Here is a 20445-nt window from a genome sequence, read left to right on the forward strand (position 1 = left end):
CGATCACAATGAATAAATAAATTAAATAATCTAACATTTTCGCACAAATATTAAATCTTCAAGATTGTTTTTCTGTCATCATAAATAATAAATATTCAGTGAAACTGAAATTATGTTTCAAGAAACACTAGGTAGTAATAAATGTTATTTGTAGCCCTTGATTAAAAAACTTAGCGACTTTGTTATTAATATTATTTTATCATCATAAGAGCTCTGATGCACAAATAAAGACAAAAGCTTGACCTGGGATTTGGCATCTACCGTATTTTCTGGACTACAAGTTGCACTTTTTTCATATTTTGGCCAATCCTGTGACTTATAGTCCTATTTATGATGCAATTTTTCACTGGCGCGTTAAATGTTCATTCATACTGACATGAACCAAAGAATAAACATTACCATTTGTAGCCATGAGGGGGCCCTCTAGGCTTTTGACAACTACATGTTGTTCCTCTACCGTGAACCCCCACCCCAGCAAACATTCACTTAGAGACAACCGGGAAAAACTTAACACAAGCAAAATGCCCCCAAAAGTGATGTGGAATGAACTTGGTGAATTTACTGGTAGCTTGATTGTCGGACTCGTTAGCTTGTTATGTTAATTAATTATGTTCAGGATCCCAGGCCTGTTCTGTGTGTTATTGTTATTTCAGATTAAATGTCTGTTCTTGCAGTTTGTGAAATACACTTCTAAATAAATATGACTTATACTCTGAAGCGACTTATTGTTTTTTCCTCTTCATGAGACATTTTTTGACAGATACGACCTATACTCCAGAGCGGCTTATAGTCTGGAAAATACGGTAATTTATTTGCATTTTAATTAAACGCTTGCTGGAGTTTTATCTCCTTATCTATGGTCCTTGTGACTTCACAACATCCAGCACTATTCACCTCCGTCACCACTTGAATTTTTATAGCAACTTAAACTGTCACTTTATCATCACAAATCCCTTTCCAAACCTTTAATATTTTTGACACTCAACCTCTGCTTCATTCAGGTGCATCAACACCCATAAAGCCTAGATCAGACGGAAACAACATTTCTTGACCCTCATGTTAAGCTGGATTTGAGCTTGAGCCCCGTGAATCCCTCTGATCAGACCAGATAAATGATCATCACTATAAAGACTTAGCCCGACACATCACGTGAATGACGCTTCCCCCACTTGAAGTTTTAATAATAATCAAGGATAATTGCTGTTCATCACTCTGCATTGTGGGATGCACACTCATGCACCTTCTACTCGCGTTTTAAGCAATCATGGCTGTCTTGTTCCCCTCCTTCCTTGAAACTGCCACACTTCAATGGACAAGGTCAGCGGCTGAAAATTGATGAGTTCAGGCGAGATCTTCCTTGTGCTGATTAAAATAGCCTGTTTAATAGAGGGTTCTACCCCTGAGATTTCAGCTAATGTCGTTTTCCACACACACACACACACATGCAGACACATGCCCACAAAGAAACACAACAACAAAGGTTTGTCTTAAATAGAAGCACAAAGGCATATCCTTTTATAGTCCTCTCCCTGTTGTTGGCAGCCTGGTTGGACATAGAAAGGGGGGTGGAGGAGACACCTGTGGTCAGAGGATAAAGGGGCTTTAGTTGCCCACCTTTATACGCAGAGCACAGGGTTCCTTTGCCTTTTCAGTCCTGAGTGTCTCTTGCAATGGCTCCTAAAAAAAAGGAAGAGCCAAAGCCTGCTGCACCAGCAGCGCCCAAGCCCCCAGAGCCCGAGCGCCCCAAGACCCCGGAGTTTGACCCATCATCAGTGACGGTAAATCCTCATCATCACTTTCCAATGCAGAGGTGCTGAATTCACGGATTTATTTTTAAATTTATTACAGCTATGTTGTGTTGTAATTCTTTATCGAATGTGAGACTTAGAGTTTGCTTCTATTATTTAGATGATATGACTCAAAGTGTTCAGTGCTATCAGACATGTTTTGAGTGTCAGAGACCCCATGTGAGCTCAACACTTCTGCGCAGCTTTACAGAATATGTGGTAAACTACGAGCATACAGAGCAATGCAGGCAAAGGGACGCTGTGAGACTGTCAAGGCCAGTTGTAATTAGTGCATCTTGGAAAGTTTAGTTTCTGCTGACTTGGCCCCTTCTCAGTGGATGAATGTTTTCCTGGTTGAGAAAGCCGCCATGTTACAATGGTTAAAGCCACAGAATATGATTTTCATTATGTCTGGGGATGGCCGACCACCCGCACCCCTTTGCACAGAAGGGGGAAAAGGGTGGAAAAGCTAGAAGGAAGAAAAATATAGATAATTACAGCTCTATTCCATCTATCTTTAAACATGCTTAGATAAGTTTTGGGATAATGTTTGTTCAAAGTTTCATGTTCAGTTTGTGGTTTGTAGACATCCAGACGTTAAACAAGAACTTGGGGCACCAAGCTGACTTACGTCCAAAGAACACACAGAAATTAAAAACTCCAAGTGATTGTGATACATACGTTTGTTTTTATACTTTAAATTAGACATTCCTCTTGCGTGTTAATATGACTGTAAAATAAATTAACTAAGACTCTAGACATGTTCTGCTGAATGCAGCTAAATGTCATTTACATCACTGTAAACCTACTTTTAGACATGCATTACAAAAATTAGGGAACAGAATAGGACTGTGTTTTAAATTTTAATAAGCATATGGAAGAAAAAATATTTGTTCTAGCTCAACAATTTCAGCACATGTGAACCTAAATGCTACTGTGCAAATTTTCTAAAACTTTATCTTGACATTTTAACCTTGTTAAATCTGTGACATTAATAGGAGTAAAGTCTTTTTGCATCAATAAACCAATATAAACGTAGCGGTGAACAATGGCACATTAGCCCCAAGGTCACCGATAACTACATGAGAACAGATGATGTCTGTAACTCGGTCTGTTGGAATGGCATGATAACAAGGTGTTATGCACAACAGTTTGCTCTGTCTTTATTTTTCCTATTTGAAATAAAACTCTTCGTCTCTGCTGCCCTGAGTGATCTGCAGCCACTAATTACGTTGTTTGCTTTATCTTTTCTCAGCTGGAATTCACCCCGGAACAAATTGAGGGTGAGGCTCATTTGTTGCTGGTTTTGCGTGGACTGGGAGCTATTTATAGAGAAGAAACGTCTGCTCCCACACTGATCTCTTCAATATGTGAGGGATGTTTAGCAACAGTTGGTGATGATACTGTAGATCAGACATATGCTAATTTTTTTTCCCCAATAATCTATTCAAGTCATGTGTCGTGGAAAATGTTAAAGCAGAGTGAAACTCTTTGTTGCTTTTCTTTAATCGCATGCAAGCTGTTACAAATAATTACTTGCAGCAGCTTGAATGACAATAAAATTAGTAAAAATGTCAGGGAGTCGTCAACATTCTTTTTTTTTTTTACAGACTTCAAAGATGCTTTTCAGCTGTTTGACCGGACCCCAAACAATGAGATGAAAATCACTTACGCTCAGTGTGGGGACTTGATCCGGGCGTTGGGCCAGAATCCTACCAATGCAGAGATCATGCACGTTCTTGGAAAGCCCAAACCTGAAGGTTGCTTGTGTGATCAGCTGCGTTATTTCTGTTCAACATGCATGGCGTTTTAAGCACAATTAGGTTCAACACAGAAACAAACATTTTCATCTTTTCTTTTTATGTTTTCCCCACTGATACTTTCCTCAGACATGCAGACAAAGATGCTTGACTTTGACCAATTCCTACCAATCCATCAACACATTTGTAAAGCCAAGGATCGTGGGACATTTGAAGACTTTGTGGAGGGATTAAGGGTGTTTGACAAAGAGGGGAACGGCACAGTCATGGGGGCTGAGCTCAGGCATGTTTTAGCCACTCTGGGTGAGTTTAAGCATCTCAATCTGAGCTGATTTCAGAAGGTTGGAGAATTAATAACGCATACTGATTTGATAATGTTCCTGGTTTCAGGTGAGAAAATGAGGGAGGATGAAGTGGAGCAGCTGATGCAAAACCAAGAGGATGCTAACGGGTGTATAAATTATGAAGCTTTCGTAAAGTACATAATGGCATCTTAAAAGAACAAAACAAAAACAAAAATGAGAACAAAAATCAGATTTCTTTTTCAGACAGTGTGTTCTGGTGCAACATCACAAGGAATATTGAAATCAATGAGGCTTTATGAGTTTGTCTCTCCTTCACTGGAAAACCAAGATTTATTTAGTTCCTAAATAATTTTTGTTTTCTGGAAATCCCATTCTGTATATTTAACATTTTCATATGTCATGGATAGATGCAACTCACAAATGCTTCACGTTGTTTTCTGGGGCTCCTCATGTTGATGCTGCGCACCCATGAACATTTTACATATCATGGTAAATAAACACATTGGTTTTGATGGTGTTCTGTTTTCAAGAATAATGTTGTGTGTGCTCCCTTCATGGATAAATGTTTGCTCTTATTTGAAAAGTTCAACTTCAGGGAGAGTTTGAAACGAAGGGGTGGTGAACAAAAAAGGTCACACATCACTGAAGTCATTTTATACGATTACTATAAGTGTTGTTTAAACACATTGCAGTAAAAAATATGCCACTGTAATTGTAAAATTAAAAAGCCTCAGCTTCTAGACTCTCAAAATCTATAGAATAAAATGTTTATGAATATTTCCCCCTATTTTTTATATAATATAGAACTGTTTAACACTGAAGGCAAAATATAATGTGAACAATACAAAAACATTGAAAAGCATCATATCTCAAGATTAGATAAAAAAAAAGTCAATTCCAAATTTGATCAAACTGTTACAAACTATTGCTATGATGTTCTAAAAAAAAAAAAAAAAAAAAAAAAAAAAAAAAAAAGTGAAATGAGTTGTACTTCCCATCTTTAGCCAGTAGAGACCAGTGTTGCTCAACATTTCATTCGTCTGTTCTAGACGTGAAGGATTCTCACATCATTTCCCCATTCTGTCATTTTGACAGTTTATTTATTTATTTATTTGTTGTCAGTACAGATTTAAATGCAATGCTAAAAATACTTATCTGGCATATGTATTCAGCATACAGAGATGTTAATAAACTTCCATGCATCATTTCCAAAACTAATTTATTCCACTCATGCACTCATGCAAATTTTCTCCTCCTCATCCCCTGTTAGTGGATGAAACTACAGTAAAGCACACATGAAGAAAAAAGGTTAGTTCAGTAAGAGAGCATTTCTTCTTCTACTTCTTCTATTTCGTCTTTTTCTATTATTATTATTATTATTATTATTATTATTATTAGTAGTAGTAGTAGTAGTAGTAGTAGTAGTGGTAGTAGTAGTGGTAGTAGTAGTAGTAGTAGTCGTAGTAGTAATAGTAGTAATAGTAGTAGTAGTAGTAGTAGTAGTAATAGTAGTAGTAGTAGTAATAGTAGTAATAGTAGTAGTAGTAGAAATAGTAGTAGTAGTAGTAATAGTAGTAGTAGTAGTAGTAGTACTAGTAGTAGTAGTAGTAGTAGTAATAGTAGTAGTAGTAGTAATAGTAGTAGTAGTAGTAGTAATAGTAGTAGTAGTAATAGTAGTAATAGTAGTAGAAGTAGTAATAGTAGTAGTAGTAGTAGTAATAGTAGTAATAGTGGTAGTAGTAGTAATAGTAGTAGTAGTAGTAATAGTGGTAGTAGAAGTAGTAATAGTAGTAGTAGTAATAGTAGTAGTAGTAGTAGTAATAGTAGTAGTAGTAGTAATAGTAGTAATAGTAGTAGTAGTAGTAGTAATAGTAGTAGTAGTAATAGTAGTAATAGTAGTAGTAGTAGTAGTAATAGTAGTAGTAGTAATAGTAGTAATAGTAGTAGTAGTAGTAGTAGTGGTGTGGCAGTGGCGGTAGTAGTTGTATTTTCTTGTCTTTTTTATAATGTGAGCATCACTCACAGAGATTTAATATAAGTGCAGTTTTAATTACCTTCCTGTAGCCTATGGTATATATGTATGAATAATCCAGGGTGTTTTGCATATACTCTCATAGTTTTCTAGTCTGAGGAGAGGTAAAAGAGCACCAGCAACAAAAAGATTGTTAAATCAGACTTTTTAATAAGTAAATTTATTTAAATTAGAGAGAAAACTCATACCATCCTTCCTACTATCACCTCTGATTCCCTGTCAGATGAGGTAGCTTTAGAAATGTCACAAGAACCTGATTTACGTTTGGACTGTTTTTGTACTATTCAACTCTCTGAATTGTCAAAAATAATTGCTTCATCCAAACCATCAACATGTCTGCTAGATTTCATCCCAACCAGGCTATTTAAAGATGTATTTCTCCTAATTAATACCCACATTTTGGATTTGCCTAATTTGTCTCTAATGAATGGTTACATACCACAATGCTTTAAGGTTGCTGTAATTAAAATTTACTTACGAAACCTGATCTTGATTCAGGAATTCTGGTCAAGATCTTTAGCTAATCTAGCATTCATTAAAAAATATTGAGAAAATAGTTGCAGGTCAGTTGTGTGAACATCTGAACCAAAATAATCTGAAGAGTTTCAGTCAGGTTTTAGAGCTCATCGTAGCACAGAAATAGCACTGGTGAAAGTTACATTTGATATTCTCATGCCCTCTGATAATGGGCTTGTGGCTACACTGGTCCTGTTAGACCTCAGTGCTGCATTTGTTGATCACAATATTTTTACTACATAGGCTTTAATATGATATTGGGATTACAGGAACAGCTCTAAAATGGTTTAAATCATACTTAATTGATATATTCCAGTTTGTAAATGTAAATAATGAATCTTCTTTCTACACCAAAGTTAGTCATGGAGTTCCTCAGGGTTCAATGCATGGACCAATACACTTTACTTTATATATTGTATGCTTCCATTAGGTAAAGTTATTAAACAGCATGGGATACATTTTTATTGTTATGCTGATGATACACAGTTATATTTATCCATGAAACCTGATTAATCAGTTACTTAGACTACAAGCATGTCTTAAAAACATGAAAACCTGGATGACCTTTAATTTTCTGCTTTTAAACTAAGACAAAACAGAGGTTGTAGTTTTTGAACCTGAGCTTCTTAGGAATAAATCTTGTAGCTTCTCACTTCCTCTGGATGGTGTTAATTAATTTGGCTTCCAATTCTAATTGAACTGAATACTTTTTCAATGAAACTGAAACTGAATTAAATTGCAAAATAAATTCAGAATGGTGGTTCAGATTTATCTTTCAAGTGCTTATAAATCACCTGCCATTATATTTCTTTAAGGATATATTTTGTATCATAGTGCATCTCTGATTTTGAACTCATCTACATTGAGTGCTGAGAAAACTAAGAACTCTCACACATCCATTAATTTAATTCGTGAAAAGTACAAGAAATTAATCATTGTCAGTCAGTTGTATTTTTAGATAGCAGAATGAATATTTAGAAATGTTTCAGGTATCCTGATTGTCACACAAATACTTCCATCTATGACTTCACTTCTATAAAGCCAATATTTACTAGTGATACTAAAGATGCAGAGCTAATTTTACATCGAAGCTCCAGGATGGTTTCAGTGCCTGAATCGTGTGAACTCTACAGCACAAACTGGGTGATTCTTTCTTTCTTTTAACTCAGAGGATCAAAAATAAACAATGACAATTATGTGAAGAACAAATCAAACCTATAAATAAACACATTTTCTCCTCTAAATGACTTCACAACTTCTTTTACAATTAGAGCGTTAATATTTTAGACATATATATGTCCTGGACAAGTTGCTGGTCAATTAAAGGTTCAACACAGAGATACACAAGACAAGCACACACGCATACACACACACATACACACACGCATACACAAACACACAGGGTCACTCGAACATTGTCAATTGCTCTAACCTAGTTTTTCCTTTTCTTTTTTTTACTGTTTGAGAAAATGGAAGTATAGTGAGAAAGCCCATGCAGGCACAGGGAGATCAACTCATCGCAGACACCTGCTGAGATTTAAACCCTCTTGCTTTGAGGTTCCAGTGCTAACCAACTGTGGTGCTGGGCTTTTCATAGTCAAACCAACCCTTTAAAATGCCAATCAGCCATTGGTAAACATAAAGTAAAAGATTTAAAAACTCAGGAGGGAGCTAGCAGTCAAAAATTACAAAGTAGTGCTTGGGGGATTTTGTCTTTACTTTCTGCAGAGTTATAAAATAATTATACAGATATACATGTACAGTATGTAAAACTAAAAACAAGTAAAGTCTATCAATCCTGGAAGGATTTTATATCACCCGCTGCCTTTCAGCCAGTGTCTTAGACTAAATTCATTAATATTAAGATGATGGGGGAGTTCTAGTGTTTTAGTCAAACCTTGACATCATTTTGATCAGTCGTGCATTACTTCATCTCTTAGTAGTTGGAGTTTATGTTGCGTATCTTTAAAATTGGCTGATATTTAGAAATGCTTGTGTTTTATAATGTCACTTGGCTGTAACAGCCATCTTGAACTGGGATGAATCCAAAGGATGTTCAGGAAGTTATTGTCATGTTTCAGTCTTTGTTTGTTTCCAGTGCTCACGTGAGGCAGTAATCTGTTAATTCAGCTCGCCTGTTCCTGCTTATTGCTCTGCTGCCTCTCACCTGTGTTCTGCTCTATTTAAGCTCCCTCCACAGACACATTGTCAGATTATTGATAGCAATTCTGTGTGTAGATGTCCATTACTTCTTTGACCACTTTTGATCTCCTGGTTATGACTTTGCTTCTGCCCTCTGGATTTTATTGTTCTGCCTCACCACTGTCAGACTCTACGCTTGTCTGTGCTTTCCGGACGCCGACCGCAGACACAGATTTTGGCCTTTGCCCTCAGCTTGCTCCATGCCTGATCACTTCACTACCTGCTTTTATTGGAAAATTTATGCAGAGAAACCATCCTGGAAATTACCTGTGAGGATTCTAGGGTTCATGCTTTCAGAAGACGAGCAGCAAATTCATCTAAGAGGTTAGTGGCACTCTGTTTGAGTTTATTTAACCCACAAGTCATCTCTCCAATCACTAATCTCTTTTCCTCCATTTCAATTACTGTACCCCTGAACCAGTATCTGACTCCCACCAGTTCCAGATTCTTCATCTTTTAACACATATTCTATGCCTGGTTGAGTTATCCGGTCCCCTGCACCAGACCATATAAAATCCAATCAGTGGTTCATGGGATGTTTTGCTAATAGCACAGACAATTGAACACACAGGCAAAAACATTAGGTGATAATGAAGATTTGACCAAAATTCTAAGCTGAGGAATGATTTTTGGATCAAAATTGTAATTGAAGCTAAGATTAAAGTTCTTACACTGCAGAAATAAAATCTAAATCTCAAGAACATGTGTCAAGCAAAAGCTATGAAGTAGCTTTTTTCAAAACATTCTTGCTTTATTTCAAGCGTGAGTCAAGCTCCAAATATAGAGCTCACGTCTCCCACAACAAGAGCTGAAGCATCTTTTTAAGACTCAGTGCGACAAATGTGTCTGAGTCCTTTACACCTCCAGTTTGTGATGCCTCCTTGCTCAAAGACCTTTGTAGTGTTGAAGCCTGAACTTGTCAAACTGAAAGTTGACAGGTTCAGGCTTGAAAACTGGGAAAAAGATGATATTTTTACCTGCTGAGGAGGACGCCCCAATAAGTACTGACACATAGTTGTAGGTTAGATGTATAGAAAGTTGATCACAACAGATCACATAAATCTGTCACTTCAAAGTTAAAGCTTCAATCATGATAAGGTTTATATTTGACATTAAAAGTAGTACTTTATTCAGCCTTAAAGGGGTAGTTTAAATAATTTAAAGTGAAGGTTTATTAAAAGGTAATGGGCAATTATTTAAACTTAGAGAGTTTTATGGCTACTGGCCTGAAGTTTGATGTAGTTGTAGCTGAAATTGATGCCTAACATATACTGTGAGCACTAACAGATTGTGCAGGGTGTCTTTTTTTAAGTTTGCCATCAACTCACTGGAGCCAACTTTTTCCATATGTTAGAAGATTATCTCATGAACCAATGAATAGATTTTATGAAAGTTTCAGTAAATGATTAATGGATGTACATCATTTGATTAACTATAAAAGCCAATATGATTTAAGCTGATTGCCAAAGCCAATCAAATTTAACCAAAACAAAAAATAGCTATAATTCATACAATTTTACAGATGATGAGCTAAAATCTGTTGTATTTGTTGCAGAGAGCCACCCCTAACATAAACTTTGAGCGCCACACATTGTGGACTGTTTTTTCCTTAAAACTTTGTTAATAACTGCTGTAGTTCACCTTGTTATGTTCACAAAATACCCCTTTAACCATTTGATTGATCTTTTTGAAACTTTTTAGAAAATAGTCATTAAATGCACACCTATAACCAATTTACTTTTGGAGTGAATCTAATTCAAGATCACAGCTAATTGAACCTAGACAACACAAAACATGTCAAAACCAGTGACAGTTGGCCAATAGAGGGTGCTACGGCATTGCCCCACCACTCACCATATTGCCTTCAGACATAAAAAAAAAAAAAAGAAAAAGAAAGAATAAAATAAAAATATTTCAAAACGTTTTTTTTTTTTAGTGGGGTAAGATAAATATTTTATAGTTCATGAATTAAGTTGTTTCTTTCAAAAACATTGTCTCTGACTGATTAACATATTTCCGCCCAGGAGAGCGCAAGAATCTTTGCCCATAGACTCTCGTTAAAAGTTGTACATGCGCATTACCTCCCCTTCAATACAAGAGATAGGGAGATTCTGAGCGCACCACTCCTGCGCCCAGAGTATGGGCGCAGGATACAGATCGTGCTTTCGGTCCTGGAACAGATTTTTATTTATTTTTTGTCCCGGAACACATCGTGCAGTGACACTCACAACCAGGCTATGTTACAGGTAGGCTTTAAGCCATTGAAAACCCTTTATCTAATGCCTATGTTGCCATTTCTGGCTGATATGCCTCTCAACTTTTAAATGTCTCTGTGGAAGAAAAAAAAAATTCATCTGACTGTATATTCTATAAGTCTGAACTGGTGAGGATTTTTTTGTTTGTTTCTGGAGCTAGCATGCTAGTGCTAGCCTCCAGGTTATTGTTTTGTTCTCTGTGCTAAATCAGTGCAATTATATTGCTACATTTATTTGAATGTGCTTATGGAAAAAAAGCAATGTCAAACATTAATACTTTTCTATACTAAATGTCACTGATGGTATTGTTTTACTATTTCTGAACATCTGCATTTGTATTGATCTGAATAATGGAAAAATAAGCTTATTGCAATAAGTAACTAGCTCCTAGTGCTGACACTGAAGCATTTAAATTGAAGGTACATTGAGATGGTGGAATGCTATTGCTATATTGTGTGCTAAGATTCATAATTAAGGGCTTTAATATTAGGGATATTTAAGAGTACTCAAATAATGAGCTTTATTCTATTTATATTATGTATTTTTTATGTACTATTTTATATCATACATGCTGTATTTTAAGGATGGAGCTGACACGAAAGGTGGCTGGTGATATGTAATACTTCATGGGATGCTAAAACTGTGTCGAAGAACAAAGAGCTGAGCTGACAAAATCAAAATGGATTGTTACTGTCTTAAAACAACTCCAGTGTCACATTTTTCACACAAGCACTAATTTATAATCCTTCACAGTTCCATTAGTTTGACATTGCATGTTTTTTTTTTTATTAGCAGCAGAAATCCTGCCTGAAAAATGTAACAGCTAGTGGCAGCATTGGGAAATAACATAATGCTACTATATCTGTTGGCTGAAACAGAAACAATGCTGTTGAGTGGCTTTTATTATGAAAAGAAGAATGTTTTGGGCAACGAGTTTAAAAAAAAGAAGAAAGGAGCTCATCTTGTGTTTGCCTTGCATGATGCTGACAACAATCAAATGCATATCCAACACAACAAGCCTTCATTAGGTGGAATCAGAATCCCCGCTCTTTGTTAAAGGATGTGTAAGTTGAGTCCTCAGGGTTTCTAAAGGCTGTAGTTTCTGCTCCATTTCACCGGGGCTCAACCTGAAACATATGAAACTGCATCTAACAGGCACTCTCTCAGGGCATCTTCTTTTCCATGACTAATTTACAATAATTATATATTTATAAGGAAGTCAGGAAATGACATGCCACAGTAACAGTAAAGCTAGTCATCCTTTCAACTATTATAGTGTATTTTATGTAAATTGGCAATGATAAATAGGTCGAGTGTAGCTGTCACAGTTACACTACATTGTTAACATTTCTGTACTTTTGGGGAAAAAAAATCAAAAAGAAAAATATGTGTACCATTTTAATCTGAAATATGGTCTTTGACATGTACAGGTAAAAGTGGAAATCAACAACTCAATGATACATATTTGTCTTGTATAATTTTTTAGAGGAAATAGCTTACTTTCACACAAAAAATGCACTTTTTGTTTGTAAGGCAACATGGGGTTATTTTTAAAATAATCAGGTTTGATATCAAACTGTTTGTTACCCTTATTTGTACAGAAACACAAGTATAAAATATGACGTCAAAATATGACCACCGGCAACAATAGATTACAAAAATGTTTCATGTAGGTAAACATGGGTTGTCTCTTTGGCGAGTCTGAAGAAATTACTTTTTTCAAATTTGTTCATGAACATATTTCACAATTTTAATGCAATAAAATAGTTTATGTTTAACTGAGGTCATTGAAAGATGCATAATGTTACATGTGCCCCTTTTGTGATGATGCAGGTAAAATATTTACATCAAATCTTAAACACAACATATAGCATGGGTTCTGGAATCAATCTCATTGAGAGGAGTTGGACCTCATTCCAGTCTGCAGTTGCCCAAATGTGAAAAGTGGTGTGGGCAAACTTTTACCCCCTTGGCTTGGTGACTGTATACTGGAGTTTTTCCTGGTAGATGAGAAGGCAACTTCCCTGCACCTTCAGGTGGTGATGCTGTAGCTCGGAACTCTATTACTCTACTGGGGGACTTCAGTGTCCACATGAATAGTGACAGTATAACCTGCAGGGGCCTGAATTGGAGGAACAGTCTTGCTTATCTTAACTCAAGCAGTGCTTTGTTGTTGGACCTCTGTACTAGCCACAGTTCATCCATAATGAATACTACATTTGGACACGAGTCTATATTTGTTTGGGGCAATTGTCGCTGAGTGGTTAGAGCAGACTTCCTCCAATGGGAGAATTGATTGTTCGATTCCACCAGCAGTCACATGCTGAAGTGTCCCTGGGCAAGACACTGAACCCCTCATTGCCTCCGATGTGTGTCCCATTGGTGTATTAATGTGATCTAAAGCACTGATTAGTCTTTGTAGAGATCTAGTAGAGCACTGTATGAATGGGTAAATGAGGACACAGATTGTAGTGTAAAACACTTTGAGTATCTTGATAAGATAAAAAGGTGCTATATAAGTACAGTCCATTTCATTCCATTTGTTTTGAGGACTTGAAAAAGGCATATGATCATGTTTTGCAGGATATGCTGTAATGGGTGCTTCATGAGTATGGTATTGGGATCAGCTGCCAGGACCCATATGTCCAGTTCAGGTTTTCATTGCCATTTACCTTCACATATTGTCCCATTCTCAGGGCAATGACTGAAACAAACAAAATCTCAGATACAGATGATCAAAATGAGTTGTGAACTCTTTAGAGACAGGGTGAGAAGCCCAGATATCCAGGAGAGACACGGAGTAGAGCCACTGCTCCTCCACATCAAAAGGAGCCACTTGAGGTGGTTCAGGAATCTGGTGAGAATACTCCTGATGGTCTTCCTAGGTCTGTATTTTGGGCATGTCCGACTGAGAGCAGAGCCCAGGGAAAACCTATACAGGCGAGACTATGTCTCTTAGCTAGCCTGTGAACACCTTGGAGTCCTTCCAGAAAAGCTGGAAGAGGTGGCTCTGGAAAGAGATGTCTGGCCCCCCAGCCTCTGCTGCCCCCGCAACCTGACTCCGGAACAAGCAGAGATAATCGATGGATGGAATGATATATCACACATTTACTCATGTCTATACAACATGCATAAACACAATGTACTTGCAAAATATTCAGTAGTCTTTCTTTGACAAATTTAAATAAAAATCCAAACATAAATAAATAAAATCTCAGTTAACATTATACACTTAAAAAAAATGACTTACTTTAGATAATATGTTCTACCATACTAAACTGAAAAAAGTAAATGAGCTCGTGAGTTCACTTAAAGTGTGGACAGAAGTTTTTGTTTCTGTTGTATAAAAGCTAAAACACAAAAATGAACCTTTTTGCCCATGTCGAGTTTTTGCTCCAACATTCTGGTTCACATCACAACAAGCAAAACATTAATAGGATAACTTACAAAGGAACATCAGCATAAAAATTTAAGTTCCGAACACAAAATAGGGTTTTGACATTTTGTAATCCCTTTGAAAATAAATCTGTTCCCGTATTTTCATTTGCAAAATACTAAGTTTTTGTTTTTGTCATCTGCATCAGCTGAGACAAGCCTGCTTCCATTGGGACTAGCCTTGTGAAAACTGGGATCACATTGAGAAAATATGGTGACCTGACCGGAGCGGAGCTTTAAGGGAGCGACTGGTTCCCTCTCCATCAAGCTTCTCTTCTTTAGAAGCAGCAGCTTAGTTGTGACTCTGATTATGAGAAAGCCACAAGGATTTCATAAGCCAAAATAAGAATTTAATCTGCTTTTGCTGTGCATGCACATTCAAATCCACACTCATCACCCAATGCAGCATGTGCATAACATTACAAACAATGACTAAGAAACATTTTCATTTAATACAATAATAAAGTAAATCTTACATTTTCATAGTTGGGGGATAAAAAGCGTTAGAGCCGGACTGTTTATGCCGTGGCCTCAGGGAATTCTGACCAATTTCACGTACTGGGACATACTGGTATTAATTGTAATGAAAGAACCGACTACCTTTCAAATGCTGGCAATCAGGTCCACTTCAAAGGACCAGAGTCTTTTGTAGGCATTTCAACAACAGTCTGCAGAACTGCCCTACAGGCCTGAATTAGACATCAACACTCAATCTGCTGGAGGGAGCTGATGGACTGTAGGCAGGCACGAGAACTGATTAACAGCCCAAATCCTAGGTTTGGGAAAGCTCTCATCGCCTTGACAAGGATAACTTTAAGTACACTTGTTGGAGTTCTAACTGGGCACAGCCTGCTCAACTGCCACAAAAAGGTGATGGGACTCCATGACAATGGTCTGTGATGCCTGTGGCATTGAATTAGAGACCCCTTTGCACCATTTAGGCATTGTCTGACTGAGTAGTCAAAGAGAAAACAATTCTTGGGGAACCCTTAAAGAGAAGTGTTTCAGACCTTGTGTCCATCTGAGGGACACAAAGGTTCATGTTAAAGGGTTAAAGCTCAGTGTCTTTTGTGGGAGAGCAATGGACCCACATGCAAGCCCCCCGCTCATATGAGTTCTTCATCTATCCTCACTTACCAATACCAATACCCACTTCATAGTAAATTTTGTTTTACTTGAAAACTTTTTTGTAATTGTTCTATAAAAAAAATTGACATTGTCAGGAACAAAAACACGGAAAGTATGACCATTTGAAATCATTCCAATAACATAGAAAACAGTACAATATAAGACCTGTATGAAAAACGGCTCCCTTCAGTACAAGTTTATTCTTTTTTTTTTTTGTATATAATGAAACAAGTTGCTGTTTACTCAAATTAATGCATTATAGTAGTTTTCATTTCAAGTTGTATTGTTTGCCCTCCTTCAGCATACCATAAGTCCAGCATCTGTGAGCTGTAGATTCTGTTAAACTATCGTGTCCCACAAAGACTAAGCAGTACAGTGACGGTGATACAGTCTCTGACTTGCTGTAATGTGATAATCTTGCAGTGAAGGAATGATTGACTTTGCAAATCACTTTGTAGTCCGCACTGGATGGAAACAATAAATGAAGTCTGTTCTTTTGGATGCAAGGAGCACAGATTTAAAGTGATTGTTCATTTGCTCACACAGCTGTGGTCTGTTTGATGCTGTGAAAACTAATCCTGGTCGGTGATGTGGGGATGGACATGGCTCGAGCCACTCGCACTCTGAGAGTGTGGTTGTCCTGCCAGCGGTGCCAACGTTTCCTTACAGCAGAGCGAACCTGAACAGTCAAGGACACAAAAAAAAACTTTAATACTACATGTAGTATATAGAAGAAAAAGGTAAATTTAATGTAAATGATGAAATATTTTTCTTTAAATAAATAGTGTAACATTTCGTCTGTTTTTGAAAAGGAGACGACACGGTATGCACCTCATCACGCACCTACAGTTATCAAATATGAATTTCCAGCTCATTTAAAGATGAATAAATTATTTCAGTTTTGAGTGGATTCAATAAACTAACTCCGTTAATAATAAACAGAGCTGAACGCAGCGGGATTGAGAGTCAAGAAAGAGATTCTATTAAAACTTGACTCTGAGCAGTAAAAGGAGGATCCCCACATCCAAACTACAGTTTAATGTCATCAACACATTAACAAATAAAGGTTTGGAAATCCTTATATGAATTCATATCTGTCAATTTTTGGTACAAAGGTTATGAATGTTTTTATTGTACTTTATTGTTATGGCTGAGAACATTCTGCCTCTCTGCCTTGAGTACGAGCAACTCGATTGTCTCCCAAAACACTCATCTCGAACTGAAGGATGCCGCTTTGATGCCCGAGAACCATTTGTGAAGACAAAGAATGTGATGTAAGAAGACTGCAGCTGGCTTCAAGGACATCCACTGAACAGTGAACTCTGCTGAGCTGAGAATGTTATAAAAGTCAGCAGATAGCACTGCTCATGGCTCATTTCTGTCACTGGTCTTCGTGTATATACATTTATGTACCGGTATGTTTCTGCATGTAACCTGTCCTGAAGTGTGCCCTTGCAAGTAAAATGCCGATTACAAATCTTCACCTGACGTAAGTTGTTTCTTTTGATTAAACGATGTTAGAGAATGAGAGAATTTCTCCAACATCACCAAACACTTGTCATACAAGAGAGTTATACTGAGATTATCTTCTGTTAAATCAGAATCAGAATAAGCTTTATTATCATTGCACTGAAGTACAGTGAGATTATGTTCGTACAGTCGTCCGAGATGGGCGGAGTGCACGTTGCTGCTGCTTCTAAAAGCGTGGCCCTTTATTCTTTTAGATAGAAAAGAGGAAAAGGGCATGAGGAGAGGATAGTGGTATTACAAAAAAAGATCTCTTCACATCTTGTCCTTATCAGGACACAATTTAAGACATAAAAAAACTTTACCAGCAAGCACATTTATAGACACGTTAGATTATGCATTTGACGACAAGGCGGCGAGATTGACCTGCGTTACCTGCAGTGTTCCCTCAGTGCAAACTGAACTTGGCAAAAGGGCCTTCTCCTACTCTGCTCCTGTTTCTTGGAATATCTTACAAAAAGATCTGAAGCCCTCGACCTTGACCTCTCTAAGTGGCTTTAAGAATCTGTTGGACTCCTGGCAGGGGCCAATGCAGACATGTTCCTGTTTTTAGTTTTCTACATTCACAAAATAATCTAGCTGTTTTTTTGTTACTTTTTTTTTCTTTTAACTTTTCTTTTTTTTTGCCATCCTATTTGTTACAAAAAAATTGTATGACTTTTTATAACTGTTTGTTGTTGTTGCGGTTGTCCATTGTTGTCATCATTCTTTGTTGAAATCAGGTCTCTTGTAAATGAGTCCTCGAGGCTCAATGGGATTTACCTGTCTAAATAAAGGTTGAATGAATTTGTCCATGAAGCACTTCCAGATAGCACCATAGTCCTGTTATAATGTTGGTATCAGCTGGTATAGCTCTGATAAGCATTCACAGAAGTTTTCGTAGGGTGGGGGGTGCGATAGACAGAGCCGTCTTAGTTTACACATATCCCAGGATTTGGAAGATGTGTAAATAGAAGCTCCGATACACAAGACTGAGAGCAAAAAAGCAGGGGGAGGATGGGAGAGGGAATGACAGAGTTGCAGCTGCAACCTTGAAAAATAAAAATAAAATTATGTGCAATTTTATGAGATGTCACTCTCCCAGAATTTATTGTGAATTTAAGTTGCCATCACATCAAATTTTAGTTCAATATTTGTCAAATTGACCAAGTTATTTGGTTTAACACACTGATGGCGTCCTAGATTTTTACATGACGTTTAGTGAAGAAGGAAAAAAAAAACATTTGAAATATAAATCATTTGGGAAGTTGTCCTGGGGAATTATACTAATCAGGCAATAACAACAAAACCTACAACTTGCAAACTTGCTTATATAAGTTTGAAATGTTTTACAGGAATTTTTAAATGACACATTTATTTTCTAACTAAAATTAAACCTGAAGATGAAAGAGTAAAGTAAACTGACTGCCATAAGCTAAATCTCATTATATGTTGCAGTTTGTGTGAGATTAGATTAAGGGGATGTGCAATAAACACACAGCTGTGATTGACAGTTATGAGGTTATAAGAGGTGGATTATGTCTGTAGCAACAACTGATAAAATCTAGAAACAATCAATTTATAATGCTTTAAAGGAGGGAAACACGACTGATTACAATCCCTCACAGAGCAGATGTTTGGTTTTCAGTCTTCCTGTTGAACTGCCAGTGTCATTGTAGCAACTTCATTTTATATAAAACTGATGTGTTATTTATTTATTTATTGCCAAAAAGAAAATAAGGATCAAAATGGTCCAAGATTCTGATGTATGTAGCAATAGTATTTAAAAAAAACAACAGATTTATGGATCATTTGTTTTTTTAACAAGGAAGCACAAACATTAAGTCGTATATAAATTATTGTTTAAATGCATGTGTAGTAAATGTTTTCACGGGCAACTGAACAAAAATGTGTTTAAAAAGTGATAATTGTGCATATACTTTCAGGTCTGTGAAGAGCATTTACACAAGATAATGTAGAGGTAACTACAAAAACCATAATCGCCACGTTTTGCCAAAATTCCCTTTGCTGCTTTATTCAGTTTTATTGTAACTGTCCTGAAAATCCATGTATTTTTTTTAATTGCTTATTTTTATCAAAGTCACAAACTCCACATTCCCAGCTATGATGGGGCGAGCAAAGAAAGACTCCATCATCTTTCACAGTTAACATGAACTGGGTGATTTTGGCTTTAATAACTTTCCAACAGCTGTTACGGTTTCTGGTAATTTGCTTTTATTTTAATCAGAGGGAAATGGCAGCACTTAGTGAAGGTTTTCTATCATATTTAAAGACTAACAACAAAAGGGCACAACTTCACAGAATGAATGTAAAACCTCTTTCCATTGATTGCAGTTAGAAAACTGCTACTCATACTAAATTTAAACTAAAGTGTGCCTAAAGGTATATTTGAAAAGAAAGAGAAACATCGTATAAGTCATTTCAAGAGATCTGTGAAGCACTTGATTAAAAAAGCAGCTCTAAGAGGCACTTTACTGACAGACTGACTCACCTCTCCATTTAGAAAGCAGTAAAACACTGAAACACAGAATCCCTGAAAGACAAGACACATCATAATTAGATGAAAACAATAGAGTACTATTTTGTTCTTTTAGCTAAAGGAACATGACACATTTTATATGATGCAGTCCTCAAACAAACCAAAAATATATAAAAAGTGTGTTTAGTTTGAAAGCAATTTTTGTTATAACATAATGAAAGCCAAAGCTATGTATATCTGATTTTTTTATTTAGTTATTTGTTTAGGCAGAGAAACCACAATGATGCAGGAAAAAAACAAGCGGGGAAGCCGGGGAGCAGAAATCATGCCCACATGGCCACAGTAATCTTGACAGCTGAGCGAACTGAACATAAGACAGAAGGGACAAAGTCTGCATAAGCTCCACCAGGATGCTAGCTCAAATGATCCTCCCACAAGAAATCTCCAAAATATGATCCAACTCTGCAGTAAAACACTCGGATTGATTTGTAACAGACAGTGTGTGCGAGGGGTCTTAACTGGGACTATCAATAATCTCACCTGAAATGACTGCAAAAAGGAGTTAAAATAGATGAAAACGACTTGTGAGATGTCATCTCCGCCCGGGTTCACAAAGAACAGCATATATGTGATGCCCAGCAGAGGTAGCAGGACTAGTGTGGCTTTCACGGCTTTTCTGTAAAGACAGGGAATGAATATAAACAGGCTTGTTACTGAAATAGAAACGTGAACGTCATCTGAGCTGACTGTGGCAAATGTTGTCGCTGTATATTTTTATAACATGTATAGAGATTAGGCTTGGAGGATGGTAATCAGCTGTCGCGTGCAGTTTGTATGTTGAGATTAATGCAAGTTATTTTTGAATTTATTGGAATTCATTAATAACATTAAAATTAGGGCTGTTGGCAATTGCCATCATTTACTGAAGTGGTTCTCAAACTGGGGTCCCCGGATCCCCAGAGGTCTGTGAACCAGTGCTTGGGGGTCCGCCAAAAAAAAAAAAAAAAAAAAAAAAAAAA

The 20445-nt window shown here is 36.8% G+C and overlaps 2 protein-coding genes across 2 annotated transcripts in view; one reads left to right on the forward strand and one right to left on the reverse strand.

Moving 5' to 3' along the window:
* Positions 1-1626: 1626 nt before the first annotated feature.
* Positions 1627-4044, forward strand: myl13 (myosin, light chain 13). The gene is made up of 5 exons (XM_037681777.1): positions 1627-1778; positions 3043-3070; positions 3398-3547; positions 3677-3850; positions 3938-4044. The coding sequence occupies exons 1-5, from the start codon at positions 1671-1673 to the stop codon at positions 4042-4044; spliced, it is 567 nt and encodes a 188-aa protein (XP_037537705.1). The 5' UTR covers positions 1627-1670.
* Positions 4045-15958: 11914 nt separating this feature from the next.
* LOC119414678 (corticotropin-releasing factor receptor 2) overlaps positions 15959-20445 on the reverse strand; it is a 53883-nt gene continuing 49396 nt past the window's right edge. The window contains 3 exon segments of the mRNA XM_037681778.1: positions 15959-16099; positions 19439-19480; positions 19967-20102. Coding sequence (XP_037537706.1) covers positions 15959-16099; positions 19439-19480; positions 19967-20102 — 319 coding nt within the window.

The sequence above is a fragment of the Nematolebias whitei genome, chromosome 9 (genome assembly GCF_014905685.2).
Source record: "Nematolebias whitei isolate Nwh7 chromosome 9, NemWhi1, whole genome shotgun sequence".
Lineage (NCBI taxonomy): Eukaryota > Metazoa > Chordata > Actinopteri > Cyprinodontiformes > Rivulidae > Nematolebias > Nematolebias whitei.